Raw genomic sequence first — 27,747 nt, forward strand, 5'->3', positions numbered from 1 at the left:
GCGGTCGGGCCCCCGAAGCCCGCGGCGGGCTCTGGCGGAGGCGCGGCGAGGCCCCCGGGAGGGGCGGGGTGGAGCCGCGGGGGGCGGGGCCGCGGGCGTGCGCGCCGGCGCGGCGGGCGGGAGGCCCCCGAGTCCGAGGCGGCGGCGGCCAGAGCCCCAGCCCGAGCCCCAGCCCGAGCCCCAGCCGCAGCGAGCCCCAGCCGAGAGCCGTTGCCGAGTGGGTGGCGGCGCCATGGCGTGCGCGGGGCTGCTCACCGTGTGCCTGCTCCGGCCGCCCGCGCCCGAGCCCCGGCGGCCCCCCGCGCCCGCGCCCGCCGCCCGGCCCGCCGGACTTGCGCTCTTCCAGGACGTGAGTGGGGGGCGGGTGGGGGGCGCGGGCCCTCTGGCCCCGGCGTTGGCGCCGTCCCCCGGTCCGTCTGCTCTCCGGGTCTCCCCTTGCCCGTGTGTCTCCCTCCAGATCTGCCTGGGCCCCTGCTCCCGTCTCTGGCTCTCTGCTTCTCACTGTCTCTCTCTGCCCCTGCTGCCTCCCTTCTCCGTCGTCTTTATCTCGTTTCCATTGTGTCCATTCTCTGTCTCCTTATCTCTCCTGGTCCCCTGGCTGCGCGGCACTGCTCCTGCTGCCTCCCCCACCCCCAAGTCCACCCCATCTGTGTGTCTGATGCGGTGGAGACGGTCAACACTTGATCACTGGAGCGGCCGCCTCTATAGCAGCCCCCGGCTGGGCTGACCCAGGCAGGGGAGCCTGAAAGAAAAGACAGCCCCCTGACTCCTGACCCAAGCACTGATCCCAAGAGTCCCTGAGATCTGACCCAGGGGCCGTCGGGTCCCACAGCTGATCAGGATTGCCCACAGTGGTCTGTACATCCCTCTCGTGGGTGGCAGGTGGGTCCACAGCCCCCCTGGGGGCAGTAGCATGGAGCACCCTAGCCAGGCCTCCATCACTGCCCTGAGCCCCTTCCCCCCTTTCACCCTGGTGCTCATCCCCATCCTGGCCCACTAATGCCCCACTTTCAGAGGTCTCTGCCTATGGGAGAGACTGTACTCCTGTCCCCTCCCTGCTGCCCCCAGTGACTCAGCACCTTGATCACAACCCTGGATGGAAGAGACTTATCTGTCCCACTTCCCAGATGGAAAAACCAAGGCCGGAGGAGTCCGGAATATGTTCATGATCACACATGGAGTCAGAGGCATGCTAGGGTGTGGCCCCAGATGTCCTCGTCCACAGCGTCGCACCCCTCCCTGCCATCTCCGTCTGCCCCCCAGGCCACATTGGGCTGCTGTGTGACCCTGAGCCAGTGGCAGGCCGCCTCTGAGTCAGGTGTCTGGTCAGGGGTTAAATTCATGCCAATGCTTCACTGACAGAGAAAACAGCTGGAGAGGAGTGGCAGTCAGGACCTGGAGCTGATAGGGATTTTCTCTTCAGTCTTTGGCCTGCCTCTCCTTGCCAGGTGTGCTGGTCTCCCATCTACTGGGCTGCTTGGGGTGATCTGGAACTCTCTGGTCCCTGACCATGTCTTGACTCTTCCTCTCTATCTGCCTCTGTTGCCCTTCATCTCTTCTTTTCTGTAAATACAGCCTGTCCAGCCTTGCATTCTGGCACTCTCACTCCCCCTTGCACATGTGCACACACAGGTGCGCATACACACACACACACACACACACACACACACACACACACACACACACGAGCCTGCCCAGAGGCCTTCACACACTGAGTCAGACTCATAAGAAGCCCCAGACCGGGAAGGGTTAACTCCAGGCACCCACAAAGGAAGGGCTAGCCACTGCCCACACATCAGGCTCCTAAGCAGCCAGGGAGACAGCCGTAAGCAGGCGGTCTGTGGATGGGCCATGGCCATGCTGCAGAGATGAGGGGTTCGGGTCTAGGACGAGGGCCCAGGAACGTGGCCCGTCCTCCCTCCCTCGTGCTGGGACCGTGCCAAGGTCTGATGCATTACACAGCATCCAGGATAGACTCCAGGTGTGGGAGGTAGGGGTGCCGGCAGCTGGCCTGGAGCGCCCACCATGAGGCCAGGCCTGCAGGAGAAGTGAGCAAGTGGGACCTGCTGTGTGATCTTCCTGTGCCCCCCTCAGTGGAAAGCCTCCTGCAGGGCTGATCTGGGTAGGGAGTTGGGAGCAGGCTGGGCAGGAGGAAGGGCGAGGTGGGGGCAGCCTGGCCCGCTGAGGCCCTAATGAGTTGGGTGGGGGCCCTTGCCTCCCGGGCAGCACTTACAGTTCCCATCTATGCCCCTTTGTCCTCTAGGTTTTCCGCAGAGCGGACAAGAATGGTGAGTGTGACTTCCCCAGGGTCCACAGTGTGGGGGTTCGGTGGGAGGCATCAGGGAGGATCAGCACAATGTCGGGTTTGGGGGCACAGTCTAGAATGGAGAACAATCTTAGGGAGACCCAAATCAGAAGAATCACTCCAGGCATCCTTCCCAGAGGGAGTGCCGTTTGGAGTTAAGCTTAGCAGGATGGAGAGTGGAGGGAATGTGGTTTAGTCAGAAGCTGGAGGTGGGGGCGTACTCTCACACAGTGCCCTGGCACAGTTATGGGTAACTCTTCTATATGACTTCATGCTGTCCTCACAACCACCAGCTAGGTGGGAATTCTTCACCCCATTTCACATACAAAAGAGCAGAAGCCCAAAGAGGTGAAGCAAGTTGCCTGAAGTCACACAGCCTTTAAGTGGTAGGCCTTGAACCCAAGTCTGAGTGATGCTTGGTCCCAGGCTCCCTGTGTCAGGGGCTTGGAAAGGTGGAGTGTGGAGATGAGGCCTGTGGAGGATTTTACTTAGACCTTTACAGGGCTCAGTAACTTTTCGTATGACCAACCACCTGGACCTAGCCCAGGGTGGTGGTGAGTCCAAGCAATCAGCCTCCCCTACCCTGGGTGCTGGGCAGTCTCAGATCTTGGTCTGGGAAAACCTTGAAAGCTCAAGCAGGAGCCCTTAAAGGAGCCGCAAGCACTTGCTGCCCACTGATGACTTGGGGCAGCCCACTGTGCCCTGATCGGCCAGGTGAGGGTCTGAGCTGTGGCAGCCAGTCCTCCTTGGCCTCACTTCCATCTGGGGTCTTCAGACCCTTTCGTGTCTAAGTCTCCTGGAGACAGGATGGTGTCCCAACCCCTTGATCAGGACACATGGTTTCATTTGTGTCCTTGTGTGGAACAGTGTTCTGCCTGGGGAGGCTCAGGTCCTTCCCCAGCTCTGCTCCCCCAACCCCACCTGCTTAAAGACCTTACAAACCAAATCCGCAGTGTCTTTGGCCATCCCAGTGGTGCTCAGACTGTGTAACTATCTGTCACAGGGACCCTGCAGAGAGGAGATCATTTCCTCCTAAGCCAGCCTGCTGCTGCTGCTTGCAGGAGCTCCAGCTCCTCATAGGAAGATCTTATCTGCCTCCCAGTGGCTTCTCTGGGAAGGGCGTGGGTCCAGAGCAGCCTGGAGCCAGGCTGGCCAGCCGACTCAGCCCCCAAGTCCTCCAAGTGACGTCTGGGTCCTGCCGTGATCTGGCCGCATCCCAGGCTGTTCATTTGTTTCTTCATTTGGCAAACCTTTATTGAGTCGCTGTGCAATGCCATGTGTGTGCTGCTCTGTCCATTGGGTGCCTGCAAAGTGGGCCTTGTTGCCTTAAGTGGGCACCTCTAAGGACCCTTTTGTCTTCAGCTCCCCCTACCATGCTCAGAATTCCATTACACCGGGGGGGGGGGGGGGGGGGTCTGAATCTGGTGGCAGGGTTCAGGGATACCAGCTCTGCTCTTTGCCCCCCCCCCCCAGATGATGGTAAGCTCTCATTTGAGGAATTCCAGAATTACTTTGCTGATGGGGTTCTCAGCCCTGGGGAGCTGCGGGAGCTGTTCAGCAGCATTGATGGGCACTCCACCGAGTAAGTACGAGAGGGGGTGGATGAGCCGTGGGTAGGTGTGAGGCTAGGCTGTCCCAGCCCCACTGTGTCCCCTGCTGCCTTGCTTCCTTATGGAGGATGGGGGGTTGCATAGAGAGAGAGGTGCCAGGGCCTGACGCCAACATTACCCACCCACTCACCCCCCTCCCTGGCTCCAGCCTTGTCCGTCACACTCCTAGCTGGGACCCCAAAATAGCCAGGTCTGAGTCACCACCCCTGGTTCAGCCCACAGGTGTCCCCCCACCCATTCCCACTTTGCAGGAACCAAAGGATGCCTGAGGATAGCCTGCTTCCACCCATGGACGCAAGTGCCTGAACACGCACTCCCTCCCCAAGCGTGCTGCCGCATCTCCAGGCCTTAGCAGGAGATGCACGCTTCCCTCCCCATGCTTCCTCACCTGGGTGCACATGCATCCGCAGCTGTCCCTCCCTCTCCCTCAATATCTCCTTAGGATAAATCCCAGCCTCTGGGTCAGCATTCAAGGCTTCCATGCCCTTCCCTATTTGAAACTTGAGCTGGACCTTTGGTCTTCAGGGCTGCCACCTCCCCACACCACCAGACACTCCAATCAAATTCCTGTCCCTCAAGGCCTATCTAAAGTAGCATCCTCCTGGAAGCCCTTCCTAACCTCCCAAGTAACATCTGGTGCTTTCTAGGATTTCCCCAGACTTGGCTTCCCGTTCCCAGTTCTGACCACTCCTCTCTGGCCTGTGTCCACATCTCTCTCACTGGGCCTGAAATCCCCTTGGAGGCCAAGGGTGGGTCTGAATTTTTACCCTCAGGAGTACCCTTGCTGCCCCTCCGGGCCCACAGAGCAGCTTCACCTGGGGGAGAGACAGAAGTAGCCTCCTCGTCAGGCTGAGCTGGGAGGGCAGTGGGAGGAGCATGGCTTCAAAGTGCCAGGCCACAGGCTTACGTCTGTGGGACTGAGGGGTGCCTTCTCTTCATCCCACAGCAATTTGGAAACAGAGAGACTGTGTGGTGAGTAGGCCCACCGGGAGCTCTGGTCTCCCGGGACCCCTGGGCAGGTGGGCATGATGAGAGACGGTTTTTCTCTCCTAGTGGAACAGGATGGGCTTGGCTCAGGATTTGAGGCCTGCTTGGCTGCTGAGGAATTCCAGGTTGGGTCAGTGAGGCCACGGAGCAGGTGGGGGCTGGTCCGGGAACCTTTGAGCACCTCCTCTGCCCGCAGACTATTTCTCAGAACACCTGGGTGTCTACCGGCCGGTGCTGGCCGCACTGGAGTCGCTGAACTGTGCAGTGCTCACTGCCATGGACACCACCAAGCTGGTGAGTGGAGGGTTTGATGGGAATGAGGGCAGGGGTGTCTGCTGTGCTGTGGGAGCCTCCACTGTCATGGCTCAGGGCTGTGAAGCTAGAGGCTTGCGTTCAAGTCATGGCTCTCTCACTTCCTAGCTGTGCACCTTTATCTCCCCAGGCCTCAGTTTCCTCATTTGTAAACTAGGGATCATAATAGAGCTTACTTCCATACATTTGATGCGACAAATGAGAATGAAGGCAGGGATTTTTGTCTTTCTCGTTCTCTACTCTATTTCCAACACCCAGAACTATGCCTGGCACACAGCAGCCACCTAATACCTGGAGCTGTGGCCACCTCAGTTTCTGTTACTGGCCAGACCTAGCTGTTGTGGGGTATCAAGCCCAAGATCCAGCAGGGATGGGGTGGGAGGTGGGGCATGCTCACACACGGCCATAGGCCATGAGGCGTGTGGAACCTGGTGGGGCAGGGCCTGTCTTGAGGAGATGTGTAAGGCTGGCATGTGTGCACCCAAGTGTTTTGTTTGCATATGTGGCCACATGTGCATATAAGCACAAACAGTGCTCACAGCCAGGGCTCTAGTTTCTCAAGATAGTGACTTCAGAAATACAAGCCACCCCTCCCTTTATGTGTTCCTTTTAAGAGATGTCTCCACTTCCCATTGCCCCATAGCTCTTGATAAGGAGGCCAGAAGGGAACAGTGAGGAGGCCCAGAATTGTGCCTGACCCCACTTTTTACAGAAGGGGAAACTGAGGCCCTCAGTGAGTCAGTGAGCAGTTGAGGACAGGGCTTCCTTTTCTCATTGCTTCCCCATGGGATTTTATAGGTTTTCAAAGGGCCATCCCTTGAACTTTGGCATAGGATGGGAATCCAAATGGCACATGATGAGGGGTTGATGTATTGTAATTTCCGTATCTGTGTCCTAGACACAAGTGGGGTTGTTGCCTTCCTCATTGCCATGGAAACAGGGCCCTGAGGGTAGGCACCTGGACTGGTATTGCCTGAACTGGCACTGTTTAGGTAGATTCAAGTTGTAGGTCACAGTGGGGGTCCTAGGGGTCCGGATCACCTCCTCCTGGCTCAGTAAGGGGTGGGGATGACCCATCTGCGCATGATGACTCTGCCAGCTCCAATCACTTGAGACTTTTATCTGGAACTCAGTGCCTCTGATAGAGCTATAGGGCAGCCCACCAAGCCTCTGCCTCTGCAGCTGCTCACGGCGCCCCACCCTCCGGTACAGCGTAACTCAGTTGAACACTTCATGCACTAGCCTGGAGCCATACTCCTGGTACATGGCCCGGGTTATCCAGTGGCATTGGAAGGAGCGCAAGGAGGCCACCATGGAGCCGCCTGTCCATACTGCTGTGCCACGCCCAGGCTTGGCCACCAGGTGCGGCCTCAGGGCCCCATAGCCATGCCTCCGGCACTGTGCCTCCAGCTCCATTTCCAGGCGCTCAGTGAAGCCAGGGAAGAGTGTGGAGCCACCGGCCAGCACCACGGTATCAGCGAGCCGAGTGCGTAGCCTTGCGGGAACCTTCTGCAATGCCTGGAAGACCAGTGCAGGCAGTCCTGGCTTGGTCTGGCCTAGCAGACGCGGCTGGAAGATGGGTTCGGGGCAGCGGAAGCGCTCGCTGCTGAGACAGACAGAGCAGCCATTGCCTAAGCAGAAAGTGGCCGGGTGGTGGCGGTCAGGGTTAAGAAGGTCACCCTCAAAGTCCAGCGACACATAGCAGCAGCGTTTCTTGAGCTGTGTGATAGCCTTGCGGGGCAGGGCCCGCAGCTGGAGGTCGGGGAACGCTGCCACCAGCAGGTCCCGCAGGTAGCGCGACAGGGTGCTGCCTGCCACGTCCAGCCGGAAGGTGGCCTCCTGCCACGAGTGGCCCGCATAGATGGGCGTGGCGTGGCACACGCCCGCGCCTGCCTCCACGGCCAGCCCGCTGAACGCGCCAGCGGAGCAGAGCGCCAGCAACGCGGTGCTGGCCATGTGGCACGCGGGCACCGCCAGGGCCTCGAACAGCAGCTCGGCTGCCTTCTCGCGGCCCGCGGGCGGCGCCGACGGCGAGTCACTCACCAGCACGGGCCACCGCTCCGGGCACACCCGCAGGCCGCCCACCAGCAGGCGCTCCCACAGCCCCTCCAGCGCCTGCCAGTCCGCGACCACGCCGTGCTTGATGGGGTGCGCCCGCGCCACCCCGTCCCCCAGCTCGCAGCCCAGTGCGCCGGGCCCCGGGCTGGAGCTCTTCAGCACCAGGCGCGGCTGCTGCTCGCCCGCGAAGCCCGCCTTGACGAAGCCCGAGCCCTGGTCCAGCACCACCGCCACGCGGCCCCGCGACGGCGGCCGTCGGAGCCGCCTGCTGCCGCACAGCGAGGCCACCGCGGCCTTCGGCGGCCCGGCCCTGAGGCTCCGCCTCTGCTGGCCCCGCTGGAGCTCGAGGCCTGCCTTTCGGCTCTCGGCTCTGGCTCCAGGCCGAAGCCCCGGCCTCTCTGGCTGCGGAACTAGCGCGCTCTCTTGGCTGCAGCCCCTGGGCCCGAGCTTCCACTCTTCCGCCGGCCTGGACGGCTCTTGGCAGCTTCTGGCTCCGCCCACAGCCCCGAGGCCCCGCCTGGCTCCAGCCGCTTCTGGCCCTCGTCGCCCTCCTGTGGCCCCAGGCTCAAGGCTCACCTTGCACCAGACCCACCTCTCTGAGGACTCGCCTCTGCTACGTGGCCCCCTTCCCCGGCCGTGGCAGAGAGGGATGATGGGAGGGCCACATCAAATCCTTCTAGATAATGAGAAGCCAACAGGAGCCGCAGAGCTCTAACACGGAGGGGGCCTTGTGGGGATGTCCCCCGGACATATCCTTCCTAGGGGGCCCAGGCGTCCAGCCTAGTCCTTGAGCCCCAGGAGATCTCCTGGCACCTCTCTCCTGGCCTTGACTTAAGTCTTTCCTGGTTGTGGAGGTGGGAGGGGGTGGTCAGAGAAGGAAGGAAAAGAACTTGGATTGCACTCATTGTGACCTCAGTCCTCAGTACCTGCTGTGCTTCCACAGCCCACCCATGAAAACTCCATTCCTCTCTCCTAGGGCAAGGCCAAGAGTGGTGACTTTGGCGTTGGGGGATCTGGTCTCCGCTGCCCAGCACAACCAATCTGATTCGCTCCCCAAACTACTTCAGATTATCTGATGTATTCTGGCCAGATGTGGAGCCACGCCCCCTTCCCCACCCCAGTGCTGAAGAGAAAGCTCTTTAAAAAAAATTATTCATGAGAGACACAGAGAGAGCGAGGCAGAGACACAGGCAGAGGGAGAAGCAGGCTCCCTGCAGGGAGCCCGATGTGGGACTCGAACCCAGGCCTCCAGGATCACAACCTGGGCCAAAGGCAGGTGGTAAACCGCTGAGCTGCTGAGCCACCCACGCGTCCCTGAAGAGAAAGCTCTTAATCATAGATCTACAGCCACTCTGAGGACCTCTGTGCTCAGCCCTGAGGGGCCCAGGCAGCCTACACAGGGACCCTACTTTCAGGGGCTTCCATGTATGGACTCTTGAGGAGCTGTGTTTATCACTTCAGTTCTGAAGATGACTCATTGTGTGGCCCTGAGCAAGTCCCAATCTCTCTCTGGGCTCGAGCAAGTCCTACTGTCTCTCTGGACTCAATTTCTTCCTCCAAAAGGTAGTAATAATCCTTCCACAGGAAAAAGGCCACTTCTTGTCTCTGCAGAGTCTGTTTTCTTTAGGACCATTTTGGTTGCAGGTGGAAGACCTACTTAGGTGAGCTTAAGCTAAAATAGGGCTTTTATTGCAAGGAGCTTATATGTCTTATAGGAACCAAGGGCAAAGATGAAATCAGGTTTCATGAACAGTCTGGAAGTACAGCCTGACTGCAGGATGTGTATTGTCTCTGCACTGTTTATTCTTCTGAAGACTGGCTTAAGCCCACATATGTTCATGTAGCAAACAGTCTCTCAGAGCTCCAGAATTACAGTCCCAGGGTAGAGGCTGATAGGACCACCTGGGCCGATCACGCATGGCCAGAATGTGTGGCCACATTGAGGAACATGGTTACCCTGATTGTAACCACATGGATGGTAGGTAAGGGTCTGTTCTTACAAGCATTTATTTGGAGAGATGCTATGGGCCATGCAACCTCCAGCCTGATGCAGGGGATATGGAAGAGATGTCGACAGTAACGAAAGCGCATCTTCAGCAGAAGTTGAGCCTCTGTCTTTAATGAGATAGGATCTTCACCCCTGCTGCATCTGCCCTCTTTGGGACATTCTGAGGTGGTCACCAGTGGAAGGGTGGCTACAGGTTCAGTAGAGCTGGGCAGCACTCAGGTCTGAAGCTGGGTTCAGGACCCAGGAGAATGAGGACAAACAGCTGGATCTTTCTCACAGAAAGCATGCCAGGCCTCTCCTGGGTGAATTAGGGAGGTAAACCTTGCATTGGAGACCACAGTGGCAATATAGCCAGAGCAGGGGTGAGGTTAGAAGTCACTCAGAAGCCCTAGAGGGAGAGACTAAGGCTGGGGCCTGCACACGACAACAGGAAATTTGGGCATTTCTTTGTGGGCCACGGAGAATCAGTGAACTGTCCTGCAGATAGCTAAGTGGTTTGGAAGAGGTTTCTGGCTGCAGTGTGGGCAAAGGGATGGCACTGAGGAGGTTGGAAGACAAGTGACTGAGGTGACTTGGTGGTTCCCAAGCAAAGTGGGGCAGGAGTGAGGGAACAGAGGCCCACACACCCCAGCCTGGTGCTCTCGCAGACAGAACGTGAGTCCCAGGCCCCAGCCCTGCTGGTTGTGGAGCCTTCACAGTTCATTCCAGGGTGGTGGCTGTTTGCCTGGGGCCCTCCACCGTGCCTAAGAAAGACTTGTGAGTGTTGGGGACTCTTGGACCCTTTAGGCCTCTGTGGGAACCAGGCCCCTCCCCCTAGCTTGGCCAAGCCAGGGTTTGCCCAAACTCCCCTCCCTTGGACCTGTAGACCTGGGAGGGTCTGACCAGGGCCTGGAGTTGGAGGGAAATAGCTTCCCTCCACCGTGGCAGGGTGTCCCCACGCCAGCTCGGGGCAGGGGTTCTGACGCGTGGCTCCCAAGGAGGAGGCGCACACAGGTTCTGGCACCAGAGCCTGTTGCTCTGCCATCAGTACACCGGGTTCATCCCTGTCTCGCTCTGGGCCTCAGTTTCCCCCGAACAGAGCTAGCTGGCGCCAGGGTTTGCTATGCACTCTTTATTGGGCCGGGCCGGGCGCTCGGCGGCTCCGCTGGCGCGGCTGCTCCCCGGCGGGGTCGGCCTCGCGGTCCGCGCCGCCCTCGCTCAGCGCGCGCGCCTCCAGCCGCTGCCCGCCCTGCGCGGCCTCGGCCCCGCCCCCGCCCGCGCCCCCGCGCCCGCGCCGCCGCCCGCGCCGCCGCCCGCCGCGCAGCGCCTCTCCTCCCGCAGCCGCGCGTCCAGCAGCAGCAGCAGCAGCAGCAGCAGCGCCAGGATCGTCTTCATCTCGCGCGCGCGTGCGCCCTCGCTCGGGGCCGCGCCGTCGCCCGCTCCTCGCAGCGTGGGCGCCGCCGCCGGGGGGCCCCCGGGGATGCCCGCCGCGTCCTCGCCGGGCCGCCCGGGCCGCGCGCCGGAGCCCGCCGCCACCTCGGCCGGCTGCTGCCGCTTGTCCGCGGGGAACAGCAGCACGATCTTGGCCTGGGGGGCCGGGGGGGGGGCGCAGCAGCGTGAGAGCGAGGGGGGCACGGCGCCTTCTTGGTGAGGATCCTCACCCGCCGGGCCCTGTCTCCCGGGACTCTGCCCTCCACGTTTCCAGGACCCCCCCTTCCCTCCGTGCCCGGGGGCGGGAGTGGGTCTGCCCCGTCCCATCACCCCGGACGCCTGCCGCCCCTCTGGGAGCCCTCGCCCGCCCTAGGCTGGCCTCTCGAGCCCTTGCGCCGCGCGTGTTTGTGGGCTCTGCCTGCCCTCCTAGCCTTGGCGCTGGGACTTTAACGCGCCCCGGAAAAACAGTACGTTTTGAGGCTAGGAGCTGGAAAGGGGGCTTAAGGGAATACCCTGTGCCCACAGCCTCTGATTCCCCATGCGGGGCCCTCTACCGATCTGTCAGAGTTGGGGGAACCCCTTCCTGCCCTCCTCCTGGACTCCCCGGTCTCCCGGTTTCTCCTGGTTTCTTGAATCCTTATCCCTTTCTGGGCTTCTGGGACCCTGATGCTCAGGAGGCGTTATCCAAGGCCTTCTGTGCCCCTCGGACTTAGGCCCACAGGGCCTAGACTCCGCGTCCCCTCTTGGCCACCTGTTCAAACACCCCTGACTCCCCCCAACCCCTAGCGCCCTGGCACTCACACTTGGCTTCTTCCTCTTGAAGTGGCTAAAGAACGGTTTCCGCCCAGCCTTGTCCATGGCAGGTGGGCTCTCCTTGGGGGCCTGCTTGGGCACTTTGGTCCTCTTGTGAGAACTGTTGTTTCCCATGGCAGGGCCGGTCACCACTGGGGGCCACAGCCCATGCTGCCTCTGCCCTGCCTTCTGGCTGGGGTGGGGAGCACCCCGCCCCTGCTCTGTCCCTGGAGACCACATTGTGACCTCATTGGTCAACCTCACCAGCTCCAGACTCTAAGCTCCTCCTCCCAGAACCCACACGCAAATCTGGCTCCATTGACTTTGACTTGTGGCCTTGGTTTCTGTTATAAAAGTGGGCTGATAATCACGAAAGAGGCAGGGCTTGTAAGATGCTTAGTGGTGAGCGGAGAGGAGTTTTTTGTGGTCCTGTTCTGAATTCTGACTCTGCCACTAACTGGTTGTATGGTCTTGGCCAAGGTAGTCAATTGCTCTAGGCCTCAGTCTTCTCATCTGCAAAATGGAGTCAATATGGTTCCTGTAAGTTGTTATGAAGATTGAATGAAATTCTGCTTGTAACAGGGCCTTGCACAGAGTGGATACTTTTACGTTAGCTGGGTTTTTTTTGGTTGCAAGTAACAGAACTGATCAATTATCTTAAGTGCTCAAAAGGGAATTTATTGGATTTCAGGGAGCTCAGAGCATGGCCAGGAAGTGTGGAGACCAGGCTGGGACAGACAGGTCAGAAGCCATTGGCCTGTGTAAGAGTGAGAGGACCCAGCCCCCAGTCTGTTCCTGCCTCCCATCTCATAAGCCTGGTCCAGCAGGCCTCCTCTGATGGCTGAGCTGAGGCAGGTCACGGACAGGAGATGAAGCCCCGGATGGATGGTGCCTCTGGAGCCCCTCGTGGAGGGTGGGCAAGCACCTGGCTAGACCATGGCTCCTCAGGACTCCCATCCTGGGCTGTGTCCTCTGTAGGAATTAACTCATTGAAGTTTTTCAACAGCTCGGTGAGATGGCTATTATCATCCCTGTTTTCTAGGGGAGGAAACTGAGGCACAAGGAGGCGAAGGTAGTTGGAGAGTCTCTGAGCATCCCACATGAGCAGCATAGGGCCTGGCACGTGTCGGCCTTGTCTTTCTGCCCACGTTGGGAGGGGCTGAGTGGAGGCTAGTGATGTAGGGATCAGTGCTGGTGTGTGTGTAAGGACAGTGACCTGGCTATCTGTCTTGTATCTGCAGCTCCTAGGAAAAGGTAAATGTTTGTTGCATGGATGAGAGAATGAATGAATGCATGCACAGATTATGAGTGTAGGGCCAGCTGGTGAGTCTGGGGCCACATCACACCATCCTTTGCCTGTGTCAAAAACTGGCCTTTGGATGCCCTGTGACCTGCCCTCCCCGCTACCAGCCTAGCTGTGCCTGGGGCCACCCTGGCGGAAGCTGGTGGCCCCAGCAGGGAAGGGGCCTTGTGGCCCAGAAAGGGGCAGATGCCTCCCTGTCAGTGCCTCACACCTCCCAGAAAGGGAGGCCAGGCCCTCACGAGAGGAGTCCAGGCCCTGCTCCCAGTCCCAGCACTGCTCCCACTCTGGTTGCATGCTCTCTGCTCTTCATGCTGCCTCGTTGCTTTGATGGGTAGAGGGTGGGGGTGAGGGGGCAAGGCTGTGGTCCCCTGTCCAGAAATACGTGCTTGAGGCCAGGAAATGTTGACCCTCTGCCCTCAGGAGTATGAGCGGGCCTCCAAGGTTGACCAGTTTGTGACCCGCTTCCTCCTGCGGGAGACAGTGAGCCAGCTACAGGCCCTGCAGAGTTCGCTGGAAGGGGCGTCGGACACCCTGGAGGCCCAGGCCCAGGGCCCACGGTATGTGAGGTGCCCTGCAGGTCATGGTCTCCACATTCCGGGGCCCTCAGCTTCCATCTCATTCCGTAGCTCCGGTATCCCAGAGCCCACGTTCTTGTTCTTGGCCAGGGAGGCTGAGAGGGGGTGGCTGGCTTTGAGGCTGGCTCTGTGTCCCAGGAAACCTGTTGTGCCCCACCTGTGTCTGGCCCTGTTCTGGGGCCCCAGTCCTTGGCCCGTGGGCCTGGGAGCAGTGGGTTAACCCCCCCCCCACTTCCCTAGGTCAGATGAAGACAGCGTGGAGGTGCAGAGCAGGCCCCATGGCAGCCGGCGGGCAGGGCGCAGGGCCCTGCGGAGTGTTAGTCGGTCACCCAACTGGTCTCCTGGCTCCTCAGACACAGGTGCGCCTGTGGCAGAATGGGACGTCTGGTGGAGGAGGGTGCGGGGCTAGCTCAGGGCCCACTCCTCGACTGCCCCTCGGTTCATCCTGAGAGTTTCCCGACATAGGGGGGCCCGGGCCTGACCTTCCACTGTGGGTCTCCCATCCCAGGGCAGAGCTCAGAAGCCGAGATGCATTGGCGGCTCCAAGTCAACCGTCTCCAGGAGCTCATTGACCAGCTCGAGTGTAAGGTGAGCAGCCACGCGGCTGGTGCCCCAGGGGGGAGGACCTTTTCTGGAATCACCTAAGCCAGTCACACACTGGGAGCCCTGCCCACACTCCGTGTCCTTCACAGGCCCCTAGGCTGGAACCTCTGCATGAAGAGCTTACCGAGGGGCCTGGCTCGGTGAGTCCAGGAGAGGGACAGGCACTGGGGATCGGGCCCGGAGGAGGTGCTCTGGAAGTGCACGGGCTCATAGGGCCAGCTGCCCCCTGGGCCTCTATGATTCCCCAGGATTGGCCCAGCCCTCATCCCCCAAGCCTGGCGCGCAGGTGCTGGGCTCTGGCACTTGCTCCGTGACCCTGTAGAGATCACTGCCATTAGTTTCCCTCACCTGCATTCCTAAAAGCTGGGCCTGGGCAGTGTGGACGGCAGTAAGAGGGGGAAATAGTGGCAATACTGCAGGAGAAAGGGCCGATGGCTGGATCAAGGCAGTGACCTTGGCCACAGGGAGAGGACGAGGGAGTCAGGGATGTGGGGGCCAGGTTGGGGGGGGGGAGCTCGACATCACGGTGGGCCGGGGCTGGTGTAAGCTGAGAAGGGCGGAGTCCCCAGAAGGCCACGTTGGTCCCTCGGCCGCCTCGCCTTACCCTTGCTCACCAGGCTGCCTCTCTTGTCAGCACATCCTCGTGGCCCAGCGGCAGGTGCAGGTGGCAGAGGAGGCCCTGCAGGATTTCCACCGTGCCCTGTGCTGCTATGTGGACTTCACAGGGGCCCAGAGCCATTGCCTGCAGTGAGTCCCTAGCGGGCTAGTGGGTTGGCCAAGGTCAGGGGAGGGGGCTGAGCTGGGCAAAGGGCTGGGGCTGGGCATCCTGGGCCAGGGCTCCCACTAGACACCCTGGTTGGGTGGGCAGTGGTGGTGGTGGTAGCCTGGGCCTGGCCTGGCCATCTCTTTGGCCTCCACAGTGTGTCTGCCCAGAAGATGCTGGACAATGCCTCTTTCACCCTGTATGAGTTCTGGCGGGATGAGGCCTCTTGGAGAAGGTATGGATGGTGTCTGGAAGTTAAAGTTTATTGAGTATGGGCCCGGGAGTGAGTCAGGCTGGGTTCCAATTGTCCTCTATTCATTGGCTGTGTGACTTCAGGAGGGTTTCTCATCCCCTCTGAGCCCCAGAAGGCTCCTTTCCAAGAGATAAGAGGTCCACCCTCCTGTGAACCAAACAAAATGGTGTATGAGGAGCTGAACACAATGCCAGGGACACGACAGGGGGTAAGCGCTCAGTAAGCAGTTAGCACCGGGCCACACCCTGCACTTCACATACTCGCTCTGTGCCCCAGTACAGTCTGCACTATTTTCCCCCATTTCACAGAGGGAACTGAGGCTCAGAGCCTGTATGAGGCAGGACTGGGATCCAGATCCAGACAGCAGGCGCGGGCTGGGAGCGGGGAGCTTTCAGCCAGGTGGTCTTGCCCTGCGGGCACCAGCTCCAGCCTCAGGTCCCTCCCCAGGCACCAGCATTCTGCTTGTAGTAAGGCCTTCCAGCGCATCCTCATTGACCACCTGCGGGCTCCGGACACCCTCACCACTGTGTTCTTCCCAGGTATGCTGTGGCTCCCACCCCTCTCTACTGCCCTGTGGAGCAGCAGTGGGCCCCTGATGGCCTCTGATCCTCAACCTCTGACCCCTAGCCTCCTGGTGGATTATGAATAATAACTGAGCCTGACCTGTATAAGCCAAGGCCCTGGGGCCCAGCTGCCTCATTCTGGAGCTTCTGGACTGGTCAACTCAGCACCAAGACCAAGGACGCTGCCTGTCTTAGACCTGGGGCTGGGCTCTCAGAGGCCCCCCAGACCAGCTGCTGGAGAGTCTCTCAGCCCAGGGATCAGGAATTGGGCTGCTTGCTTTCTGTTTATCAATCAGTGTATTTTATTGTTTGTAGCTTTGGCCTTTGAGGCACTCTGGCCTCTGCCTGGCTCAGGAGGCTTGGATTCTGGTCCCTTCCATCCCAGTCTTGTGTGGCACAGAGCGGGTTGCTTCCCTCTCTGGGTGGGCCTCGGGCTGTCTGGCTGCTTCGTGGGTACCCTGCTTTCTTCCTGCTGTCCTGGGGCCAGGTTTCTGCTCTTCCTCAGCCAGCAGCAGAACCAGGGCTGATGCTCAGGGACACCCCCCCACACACACACCAAACCTCGACCCCTGAGGCTGGGCCAGATCCATCTGCAGTGTGGGGTAAGGACCTGGGTTTCCTCATCACCCTCCCGGGCTGGCAGGCTCCCAACTCTTCCAGTATCCTCCTCTGCACCAGAGCCCTCTGCAGGATCCTGGGTTGGTTTGCATGTCATTTGCATATAATTTGCATGCTCATGCCCACCCATACTCAGGGCACTATGGGAAGTCCCAGGGTGACCTTGCCAAGTAGCAATAATTTGGGCCCAGTGTCACCTGCTCCTCCCTGATACCTCTGAACCTCAGCCCAGGACCCCAGGAGAGGCAATAAAGGAAGTGGTCACCTCTGGTGTTGTGTCCTCTCCCTTGGCAAGGCAATCAGGCTCTGGGGTTGGTTTGTGTCTCAGACCAGTGACTTAGGGCAGGCAACCTTTCTTTAGAAATCAACCATTTCCCATCTTGGGCCCCCATGCCTGTAGGTGGTGGGAACTTCATCACAGCTGACACCGGTTTCCTCAATTCAGCGCCCTCTCACTTCCACAAACTCTGGTTCTGGGGTCTTTGCCTGGGAAAGGGAGTGGACTGGATTGGGTCTCTGCTCTCAGCTCCCCGAACTGAAGCTATCCTAGCTTCACCACCACCCTCCTTGCCAACAGGGTGTGATCTGGAGTTGGGGACACAGAGCCTTCTCGGGTCCCAGATAGTGTGGCTGGGTGCCTGTGGAGGTCCTGTCCCCTGACAGAACCTTCCTCCCCCAGCCTCTTCCAGACTGATTTGTCACCACCCCTGTCACCTGACAGAACCAGATGCAGAATGGAGCCACCTGGGGAGAAGGGATTGGGAGGCATGGAGAGAGGTGACTGACCTTTGCAGCTCTAAAGGGGAAGCACATGGCACCACAACTGCATAGGACAGGACGGACAGGACGGCCTTTGACCTGGTCTGGAGTGTGTCGGGGTCAGGAGTTTTTAGGCAGGAAAACACGTGATCAGGCTCTGGCCCGGTGAGGGGTCTGGTGGTGAGGAGAGCTTGCCTCGCGGAACTGAAGGAAGCCCAGCAGTGGGCTGAGGCTGGGGCAAGGGGACGGAGGGCTGAGGCGGAGGTGGGGAGGCAGCCCGGCCTCAGAGGCGCTCCTTGCTGAGGAAGCGTGGTAGGTTTCAAGCCAGGGGTGACTGGCCAGTGGGCTAAGTGACAGTTCACCAATGTTCCTGAATGCCCTGGTGGTGCCAGGATGACACCAGCTCAGGGTGGACGGCCTGGTCTGGGACTCTAGGCAGGGTCTTCCCTAGTGACCCCGCAGGAGATCAGACTTGAGGGGGGACACAGCTGCTCCCACTGGCCGGGCCACCCAGGACAAAGAACCAGCATAGGAGTCCCCGGTGGCTTCCTGGCCAGCCCCATGCCAGCCTGTGCTCCTGCCCCCCTCTTCCCGGTCTCCCTGCAGTTCCTGGAAACTGCAGCCAGCATGGTGCCACACAGCTCTGGGCAGGCTTGAGTGGGTTCCAGTGTCCTGGTTAAAGAAGGAGCCCATCCGGGAGGAAATAATCCTGCTTTCTGCCCTGTGTTCTAGTTGCTTCTGTTCTGTTTCCTCCACAAAAACAGCGACAGCAAACCCTCAAAACTAAAATAATCTTCCTATTGGTAACTGAACAAAGATGCTGACACCTCTTAAGGGACTGTCTCCTGAGGTTCCCTTGCCTGCCCCAACCTGCCCTGGAGTTGGGAGCTGAAAGCTAATTTTTTTTTTTTGTTTTTAATAACAATGGGTGGTGTCCACCCTCCCTCACTGAAGCTTGGAGGTGCTGGGGAGGGTGCGGCAAGTGGAAGGGCGCGAGCTCAGTCGCCAGGGTTGGCCTGAGATCCAGCTGAAGGATGAGTAGGGGTGTCTGAAGGCTGTGAGCGGTGGCTGGGTGGGGAGAGTGCAGCACACAAAAGGAGCAGGAGGTGGAGCCATGGGGTGGAAGGGCTTGGAGGCAGCCAGGTGGCCAGGCCCAGGGAGTTCACATGATGTCTTGCAGGTAGCGGGGAGCCAGGAAGCTGTCAGGGGTACCCTGGGGGTGGGGGTGGGGGCAGAGCTAGCAGTTCTTAGCGGGGGTGCAGGGGCACCGAGAAGGCTGCCAGGCCTTTTACATTGTGTGCACTTGGCTCTGGAAAGCCACCTTCATCTCCATCTTGTGGTCACCTTAACCCCCTGGTGGTGTGATGTGATGGTGTGGCCGCCATCACCTCTAACCTAGGACACTGCGGCAGCCTCTTCCTTGGGCTTCCCATCTCTAGTTGACCCCCTACAGTCCTTCTCCCATAAGGGAACAGACCACACTGCTTTCAGCATCAAGATCAAGTTTGAGTTCTGGAATTGGTATTCAAGGCCCCTAGCAATCAGCCCCACTGCCAGTGTGTGAGCCTCCTCTCCCTGAAACACAGGAGCTGAGCTTGCCTACAATGCAGCCTCAGTCACTCCCTCTTGGCCTCCCCCAGGCTCCCCACCCACCCACCCCGCCCAGCACAGAAATGCAGTAGCAGGTCAAAGCCATCAGGTCTGGGTCACCTTTCCAGTCCTTGCTCTCCATGCCCTGTTTTGGGTGGCTCTTCTGCTCATTTCAGCAGCCACTGGGCACCTGCTTTGTGGGAGGTGCTGGTGACAGCTCCCAGGTCAAGGGCAGGCAGGTACTGATGCTGGGAGATCCCCTAGGTCCTTCTACCAGCTACCACCCCCAACCCTCTCACCCACTCCCTGCACCTGCCTCCTCACTTTCCTCCCACCTGTGCCACTGACTCACCTGCACACATTCAAACCTATCCTAGGGACTGGCCCAGTGCCAGGCCAGGTGCACGCAGTCTAAATGGCTGCCATGGGGCTCTAGCTGTCGGAGGGCAACAAATACACAGCCTCTGATGGGTCAAAACAGAGGGACTGAGAATTAGGTGGGCCTTTAGAAAATGATTATATATACTTTTTAAAAGGTCTACACACCTAATGGGGTTGAACTCGTAACCCTGGGATCAAGAGTCACATGGTTTACCGAGTTGCCCCCAGGAAATTATTCCCAAAAGAAACACGTAAGACACCACGCTCCAGGCGGGATACTGAGACAAAGATGAATCCTCAAGGAAATCACATACTGGCAGAGGGAGAAGCAGGCTATGAGAACAGCTTCTGTTTACAAAGCCCTCCTGGGTGCCAGGCCCTGTGCTGGGCTAAGTCCCACACGATCACATTTCACCTCACAACAACCCAAGGTGTAGGCGTCACTAGGATCCTCGATTTACAGACGAAGAAGTAAGCTCAGGGAGCAAGGCTCTTGCTCCAAGTCACACAGCTGGATCTACTCCCTGGCACCCACAGCATCCTGCTGTCAAGCATGAACAATGCTGAGGAAGATCTTGGGTGTCCTCTAGTAATGGAAGCCAGCCCAGGGGCTGGAGGACAGTGACAGCTATAAGGACAGAAGGAAGCCAAACCTTGGGGCTGCAGGATGGCAGCTGGGGCAGCAAGGAAGAGCTGTGGGAGCACAGAGGTGGAGGGTGGATGGTATGGTTCATCCAGGGCCCAGCCATCAGAAGGTAGGTGGTGGTGGGGTGAATCCTCTTCATTTCTGGAATTCCCTAGGAGGCACCCAGATAATGTTAGCTGAACTCACGGGGCAAAAAGGCAGTTTCAGAAAAGGTTAGTGCTAAGGGGAAAGGAAAAGTTCCTGGAGAGGAAGGAATCCGGCTTGCGGGCTGGAGGCACCAGAGGGAGCAAGTCTGGCTCTTTCCACAAGAGGGCGCCCAGCACCAGGCAATGAAGCTGTCCTGGGGCCCCAGAGGCAGGGTGGGTGAGTGGGGTCTGTAGGTTCCCCCAACCCTCCAGGGAGGGGGCACAGCCGAGGAGGGGATACATCCAACTCAGGACCCTGAAATACCAGCAAGGAACAAGCACAGGCAAGCAAGAGTTCAGGTTGATGTGTTTGGTCATTCTGAGATTGTGTCATCATCTCAGGCCAATTCTCACGCCAATTATTTCCCTTTATAGGGAGAAAAACAGGTCAGTAGGTGCCTTGACTCCACACTTTGTAAACTTTGAAAGGGCTCTCCACTTGAAACCTACCTTACAGAAGGAACAGCTCTTTCCTATTTTCCATCACCTTGTCTATACATATAGTCCATGCTTCACTCATTTTCAGATGCACCTACGATGCTGGTCAGCAGTGCATGGACAATTTCAATGATTGTCCTCCGCAGAGCTGGATTCTCAAATCTGCTTGGTTCTTTAGTCTGTTTACTTAGTTTTTTTTCCAGCACCAGCTTTAGTGGTTTCAGTTACATTCTGTACGTGATCCGAATATCTGAAGTTCCAGGGGTCTAAATCAATGCTTTACCGTTCCTGCTGACTCTTGCTCATAGTGGCTCATTTCCTTGGGTTAGTTTAGTCATTTTTTTGGACACTATAATTGATAGATCATTATTTTTGGTATTTTGATTTTTCTTTGGAGGATTTGCATTTTTGCTTCTGCCAGACACCAGGAGGTACTGCAAGCCTAGAAATGTTAATTCCTCAGCCTCAGGAGCATGAAAATCTGAACTTCAGACCTGAGTCTTCAGTCAGATTCTCCTTCTTCAGAAGGGCGGAGTTTTCTGCTCAGTTCCCTTTGCAGACCGATTTCCCCCTTTGCCTTTTCGCTGAGGCCAAAGCCAGTGACCTGGCTTCCTGGGAAGGTCTCAGATTTGCTTCTCTATTTTGCAGGTTTATAGTGCCCCAGAGGCAGTTAATCCCTCACACTCCAATTTCTTGAAATTTCTTCTGACTGGTGGCAGTACAGGTTTCTTCTTTTGTGTTCAACCACCTCTGAGGTTTTGGTTTACTATACTCCTCTAATTTTTTCTTGGCCTTCACGGATTTCCTATCCTTTCTCATCTGTGACCTCAGCAATTCAGTTAAAAGTATACTCATTGGATTTATCCAGCCTGTAGGTTTTTTATGGTAATGGCAAATATATTGGCTTGCAGTTTATATTTTAAAAGATTTATCTATTCATGAGGAGAGAGAGAGAGAGAGAGAGAGAGAGAGAGAGAGAGAGAGAGAGAGAGATAGGCAGAGGGTGAAGCAGGCTCTTCACAGAAGCCTGATGCAGAACTTTATCCCTATCCTGGGATCACGACTTGAGCCAAAGGCAGCCACCCAACCATCCCACACTTGAAATTTCTATAGCAAACTTAATATTATATCATATTATCACTTCAGTCCCTAGGACTTTTTTTTTTTTTTCAGAGCTAAGGCAGACTGTGGATTGCTGACTTGCCTACCAAATGTGCTTTTGTTAGGCTGACAGTCACAAGGCTGATATCCTGTTATTGTTCTAGGTGGTGGACTGCAGCATTGGGCAGCTGCCAAAAGACTGGCAGTTGGCACCATCTGCATGAAAGATCATACAGCAGAGCCTCCACCTTGCCTTCTGGGGCCGTGGCCACAGCCCAACCTGAGATCACTCCCTTTGCATTTTGAGGGCCTGTTAAGCTGGTGGTGCCAAGAAGCCTCTAGGGCAAGGCTGCTTAGAAGTAGGTCTAGGGCAGGGGCGCATGCGTTGGTCTCAGGGTCGTGTGATCAAGTCCCACATCTGCCTCCGTACTCAGCATGGAGTCCCATTGTCCCTTTCCCTCTCAGGCTCTCTTTCTCCAAATAAGTGAAATCTTAGGGGGGAAAAAAAAGGTCCAGGGCAGGTGACAGGAGTGAGGATGGGGCCAGGGCCTTGGGAAGTGAGTCCTCAGGTTACTGGCTAGGAAACTGGCCAGGTGTGCATGGGTGTGTCTGCACCAATTTGGGTCATGTCACAACTGGTTAGACCACCTCAGAGCCTTGTTAAGTACAACACAGGGTCTGCGGGAAGCACCGCAAGCTAGTGGGTGTTCAGGGAAAGCAGTTTGAACGCATGCTCCAGGGATCCAAGAAATGTTCAGTTCTAGAACTCCCACCTCAGAAAATTAACCCAAAGAAATAAATCCTGTGAAGGAAAATGTTCACTTCAGTATGTTAGACACAAAAAACTTGAAAGCAGTCCAATTACCTGGGAGGAGGTGAAGAGTTAAGAAAATTATAGCCTCAATTAAATCATACAACCACTAAGGAAATAAATGTATAGGCAACAGTTAACTCATAGGACTTAACATCAATGTAAAGGAACAGGAATGAATATTCACAAGTCCAGGTATGTTAAAAATCTCTAAGGAAATACATACGAGCTATTAGAAAAAAGTACCTACAAGGCCACTATATCTGCTTGAGGCTTTTTCTTTCTGTGGTTCTATTTTCTGTATTTAAAGATCACTTAATGGGGAGGAGAACTAGTGAAGAACCGGGAGTGTCTGTAAGCTGCTGCTGCCCTTGACTGCAGGCCCAGAATGGGCAGCCAGCCTGACTGGGCCTGGGCCCCTCACTGGCTTCCCAGAGGCCTAGAACTGAAACTAGCTCCTTAGCAGTACCTCTGCCTTCCACTAGCCTGGGTGCTCTTTAGATCATGGCAAGAACTGCTGGAGGCCCCCCCCACAAAAGAAGGCGGAGTGTACACAGAAGTTAGCTGACAGGACCTCTTATGGTGGTATGTATACCACCTTCCCTGCCAGTCCCGTTCCAGCTCGAGTCAGAAAAGGAATATAGCCTTTTTATTGACTACTTTTAGGTAGAACAAACTAAATACATATTTAACAGTTTTGGTTCATTTATACAGTACATTAAATAAGTTATGCACAGAGTTAAGTAACAAAAATTCCTATCTGAGTAAAATGACAAAGCACAGAAACCAGACTACCGCATCCTGTGGGTGCTTTCACATTCATCATACCCCCCCCTTAAAACCACACTCGGAGGCATAATTTTCTATTTATTTACATTATTGGCTTTCTTTTATGGACGGAGCTTTTGTAGCCTCATCAGGAACTTGGAAAGCCGTGAAAGTGGACTGAAGACTGCTGAGCCAAACAGCACTTTCAATCATTCACCTAATGCTTATTGCTGCTTCTCTCCGCCAACTCCAATGCAAGGATGGGGCTGTCTCTGCCAGCTGCCAGCCGCACATGCCCTATTTGGTATAAGCATGAATGAGTGTACACTGGGCAGTTGTGGGCCTGACCAGATGGGGTCTGCAGGGGAAGTGCCATGTCTGGGGTTGTGGAGGGCAAGGGGGACATAAGGTCCACCCTCAGGCCTCCTAACCTTCTGGCTCACGATGGAAAAGGTCACCTGCACCATCATCTTTGGAAATGAGCATGTCAACACACGTGGGCAAAGAGGCAGGTAGTCAACGTTTTGGTTTCCTAAGAACTAGACACTCAGAGCTGGAAGGGCCCTATTCAGCAGCTCGCCCAGCCCGCTATCACCCCGGACAAACTGGCCCATGCTGGCAAACAGTCCAGATCCCTCTGGCTTTTCTTACATTTGGTTCAAACATGCCACCACCCAATTCTCTGCAAAGAGCTAAAAAAAAAAAAAAAAAAAAAAAAAAAGAACCCAAACAAAAGACAACCCCCCCCCAAATCAAACCAAACCAAACGTCCCCCACTCCCAAATCTAAGTTGGCTTGGTCTACTGACCTGGTTCTGACACCAGTTCTGACAAAAGCTTCGAAAATGTATTCTATTTTCAATGATATATTCAATCCATAATCCATTCCATAGTTTCCAGGACAAATGGCTACCTGGTCATTATGAAGAACTCCCTACCATACAATTCCAAAGTGTTGCTGAACCTTCAACTCCACTTGCTGAAATATCATCTGGAACTACCCAGAACAAGGTCTACACCCTTTGCAAGCAGGTGACAGCCCTGGGATCAATCTGACTTTGGAACAATGCATACAGAGTAAAGTGTAGATTTTCTGGCTAGAAGCTGAAGATGCTCATGCTGACACCAAGTGAGGAGCTCCTGGTAGAGTAACAGACCCAGATAAGCAAATGATGTCCATGCTGCAGTCAACACCACACCGATCTGTGCTAGGTAGATGTGTCTGGCTTCTAGACTCAGATCCACTAGTATACGTATGACTCAGCACTATCCAAGATCCACTTGCTCTGTAACCTCAGGGTCACATGACTGTGCCTGAGCACATCTGCTTGAGGCCCACCCCTGGAGCTGCAGAGACCCTCCAAAGTCGAAGTCCCACTCATGCTCACAACTCCTAGGGTGGGCTCCCTATTCCTGAGCAGGTATAATTAACCAACTTCTTCCCAAGTCCATTTTCCCCACCAAATGGAGTCAGGCATGATACAGGTGGCAGGGAGCCAGAGGACTGAGGTTATGAAGATCCAGCCCTTAAGCATCAATCAGAACATTTAAAGATGGCTCCCAGTTTGGCCACTTGGCCTTCTCTGGGTTCTGCAATCATTCCTTGCATGTAGAGGACAACAAAGTCTCATATCCATCAGTGACCCTCAGTGGTTGATGCTGAACACTGGCCTCATCCTCCAGATGTGCTCTGCTGGTGGGCAGGCATGTGTTGCATTTGCTGTACATTCCCACACTAGTACAAAGAGCCTGGAACTGCCCTGACATGACCTTCAGTACCACCACTTACCACGACTCTGATCCCCTTAGTCTTGTTTGTCCCCCAAATAGTAACTATCAACGTTGGTCCTCTAAGCAGCCTGATTATATAAAGATGATTTGAGTCTAATTACATGGAAGTGAGAAGCCTGAACTTGTACTCCAAACCTGTATCTGGGATGGTGAGCAGACAGTAGAAACCAAGTGGGAAAGCTGGACTCACCCTGGCCCCTTCAACCCCTCCCCCCACCCAAAGACAGTGCCAAAGAGCAGGAAAATTTCAGATAAGGATGAAGAAAGGGATTCTTTACATCTAAATAGGAAGTCTTGAACAGATATCCTAACAACCTAGATGTGAAAGTGATCAAAATTAAAAGCAAGTGGTCTGAGAACTGAACTAGACTGTAGAGTACTACCCAGATTTTCAGCCTGGCCTCTGGGCAGCACATGAACAAAACAGTCTAGAACAGCATCACAATAACTCTGCAAACTTAGCTGTTGTTGAGAACCACAGCCCACAATCGTCAGATAGGACCTGTATAACAAAATGAAACCTTAGCTACAGAAATTAACATGGAGTCTGATGAATAGTATTTGTTGGTTTGGGCTCTTAATTCCAACCAGGAAAAACCTGGGCTACCCTGGCTAGTCAGGTGGCCACTGAAAACTTCCCCAGGTGTTCATCTTGCCAACGAAATGACCACGAACTGAGGTCAGACCCAACAGGTGCCACGAGATAACCTCTTCCTCTGCTCCATCACCTTCTCATGAGATATCCCCTCTTTTTTTTTTTTTTCCTTCTAAATGGCAATGTAGGCAAGTCCTGCCTGGGGTCCTAATTTCATTTCTGTTGAAGTCAGGATGTACCACCAGTTGCTGCAGTTTAAGGAATTCCACAATAAAGTTAACATTATTCTGTTATTCATTCTCTGGATATGCCTTACGTTATGCAATGGAAATCTAGGTATTTTAAAGGTGCCTTGCACTGAGTTTCTTTGTAAGATAGACAATCTTTAGGTAAAGTAAATTAGGGACTTGAAAGTTCTCACAGAAAGCTACACTGGTATGTGAGGGCAATGCTACTATACTGATTCTTTTTCCTTGATGAGACTGAGAACTTTTATTTTACTCTGGCCAGCACACAGAAGATAGCCATCTAAAGCTGGGCTTTCATGGGCCAGCCAGAGCAGGGCCAACCAACTCACGCCAACTGATTGCTTGAGTCAAGAGGGTGCTGGAGGCTTGGAGGTGGACGGAGAGAAGGTCAGGGTCATTGGGCTCCAAACAAAACACAAATGGTGGGGAAGAATATATGCTGCAGTTGTTCCTAACATTGTAGAAGGGGTATAGGTGATGTCAACTTTGGAAAGCCAGGTAAACAGATCTGGAAAACTCCCTGATGATGGGAAGAAAAATTGGTAAGCCTCTCTCAAAATGGCTGTCATATTTTATGGAACATTTCTTAGCTCAAGGGGAAGCTATCAAATAGATAACATAAGGGAAACCGAGATTGTATGCCTGATAATAAATTGATGTAATATGTATTATGGACAAGGTTTGAAGAATTCTTTCAGGTCCAGGAAGGCTGCTGAGATGTGACCAGGTCTTGACTGCTGAGGCAAGTCCTAGCCACAACACATCACATCCTATGGGACAATCATATCAAAAGGGGCCAAACACAGACCACGAGAAGAAAATCCACACAGTGATCTGGACATGCGTGGTCTGAAATAAAAGGGACACAGAACAAGACGACTGTGCAAACAGCCAAGCGGTGACAAAAGGTTCTGCATTTCCAATAGATCATCCATTCAATGATTTGACGATACTAGTTTGGCCAACATGCTCAGAGAGAACAGACTATCCACAATTGAGTCTCATTCTCCTGCAGACCAATCCATGCGCTGGAAACTATTTTCTGCATAAGCAAAATCAAGTAAGAGAAAAAAACAGGTCCCAAACTAAAGTAGCAAGCCAGGTTGGAAAATCTTGTCCAAAATCATCTGTGATGCTTGGAGGAAGTTTTATTTGTATTTTCATTATTATGGGTGCTTTTAGTGAAACGGTGACTTCTTTCCTGTGATTTCTGATAATCTTAACAAGTCTGTACAGCTGGGTCGAGGAGAGTCCTGAGTGCTGCTTTTGCCTGCCCAAAGTCCTGGCGGGGCTCATCAGCGGCATCTGTGAAGGGTAGAAATGAAGGTAAAGTTGCTGTTCAGGGGCAAAAGAGGCCACCCTGGCAGAGGGGATCTCCTCTGCAGCCTGCTGTCAGTCTCCAGGCCTCTGCTGCAGGATGGTGTAGTAGGAGGCAGTGCATGGGGCGAACTGCCTCCAGCCTAGTGGGGCACCTCTAACAGTCTGCTGCCTTAAGAGGCAGGGATGGGAGCTGGTGGTCTACACTGAAAAGGGGCCAGCCATGCCAATTTCAGCTGCGATAGGAACAAACCCGGAAGCCCAGGAGGGAGGTGGCAGCTCTGGCCAGCTACCCATGTGCAGAGAGAACGGCACACTGGCTCCCCCAAGAACACAGACAGGAAACTGGGGCAAGTGTCTGAAGAGGCTGTGGAGCAGTGTTTGCTGGGCTTGCACTCTTCCTGTCTCCACTTCACTTTTTTGCCAATGACCCAACATCTAATTGCACTGGTTCAAACAGCCAGACCCCCTGTGCCATGTTTTGTGGGGCTGTGAGGTCATCAGAAGAAGGGAGTCTGGGGCTCAGAGTCCGTTGGTGTCAATGGCTGTCACAGAGGCGGGTGTTGAGGAGCGTGAGGTGGTTGCGGAGGTCTTATCCAGAGCCGGGCTTGGCACACTGCAGTCGGTGGACCTGGCTGAAGAGCCCCTCCCTCCAGGAAGCAGTGGCCGGCTCTGGCTATGGGGACTCTGGCCATGCAGGTTCTGGCCACAAAGGCGGTGGTGCCGCTCCCAGTCCTTGTGCTGGCAGAAAGACCCACAGTATCGTGCAATATTGCAGCCACTGCAGGTCTCACTGGCTTTACGGCCACAGTTCCAGCAGTTCTGCAAGACAAGGCAAGGGTTAGTTACTTGGCTCTTGTGAGGCAGGCTTAGCACTCTCTGTCATCTGCACTGTGCAGGGAGATACACATGCCTCTCTGAATTTCATTGGTATAAGAGGCAAACTGCCTGCCACGGG

At 55.8% G+C, this 27,747-nt stretch overlaps 3 protein-coding genes across 5 annotated transcripts in view; 1 reads left to right on the forward strand and 2 right to left on the reverse strand.

Moving 5' to 3' along the window:
* Positions 1–161: 161 nt before the first annotated feature.
* On the forward strand, positions 162–16,428 carry NECAB3 (N-terminal EF-hand calcium binding protein 3). 2 transcript variants are annotated; one of them, XM_055304727.1, is made up of 13 exons: positions 162–349; positions 2,264–2,288; positions 3,779–3,887; positions 4,862–4,887; positions 5,099–5,196; positions 13,206–13,342; positions 13,601–13,719; positions 13,869–13,948; positions 14,053–14,103; positions 14,598–14,710; positions 14,884–14,961; positions 15,427–15,518; positions 15,607–16,428. In XM_055304727.1, exons 1-13 carry the CDS (start codon positions 233–235, stop codon positions 15,633–15,635), a joined length of 1,074 nt encoding a protein of 357 aa, XP_055160702.1. In that variant the 5' UTR covers positions 162–232; the 3' UTR covers positions 15,636–16,428. The 2 variants fall into 2 exon arrangements, with proteins under 2 accessions (XP_055160702.1, XP_055160713.1); XM_055304738.1 differs by lacking the exon at positions 14,053–14,103.
* On the reverse strand, positions 5,214–7,937 carry ACTL10 (actin like 10). The gene has a single exon (XM_055304749.1). It carries the CDS (start codon positions 7,168–7,170, stop codon positions 6,433–6,435), a length of 738 nt encoding a protein of 245 aa, XP_055160724.1. The 5' UTR covers positions 7,171–7,937; the 3' UTR covers positions 5,214–6,432.
* Positions 16,429–22,701: 6,273 nt separating the features above from the next.
* The window catches only part of CBFA2T2 (CBFA2/RUNX1 partner transcriptional co-repressor 2), a 147,974-nt gene continuing 142,928 nt past the window's right edge, over positions 22,702–27,747 (reverse strand). For both annotated transcript variants that reach the window (XM_055304073.1, XM_055304064.1), the window contains exon 11: positions 22,702–27,611. In XM_055304073.1, coding sequence (XP_055160048.1) covers positions 27,312–27,611 — 300 coding nt within the window. In that variant the 3' untranslated portion in view covers positions 22,702–27,311. The remainder of the gene's footprint in view (positions 27,612–27,747) is intronic.

Source organism: Nyctereutes procyonoides, unplaced genomic scaffold (genome assembly GCF_905146905.1).
Source record: "Nyctereutes procyonoides isolate TBG_1078 unplaced genomic scaffold, NYPRO_anot_genome, whole genome shotgun sequence".
Classification (NCBI taxonomy): domain Eukaryota; kingdom Metazoa; phylum Chordata; class Mammalia; order Carnivora; family Canidae; genus Nyctereutes; species Nyctereutes procyonoides.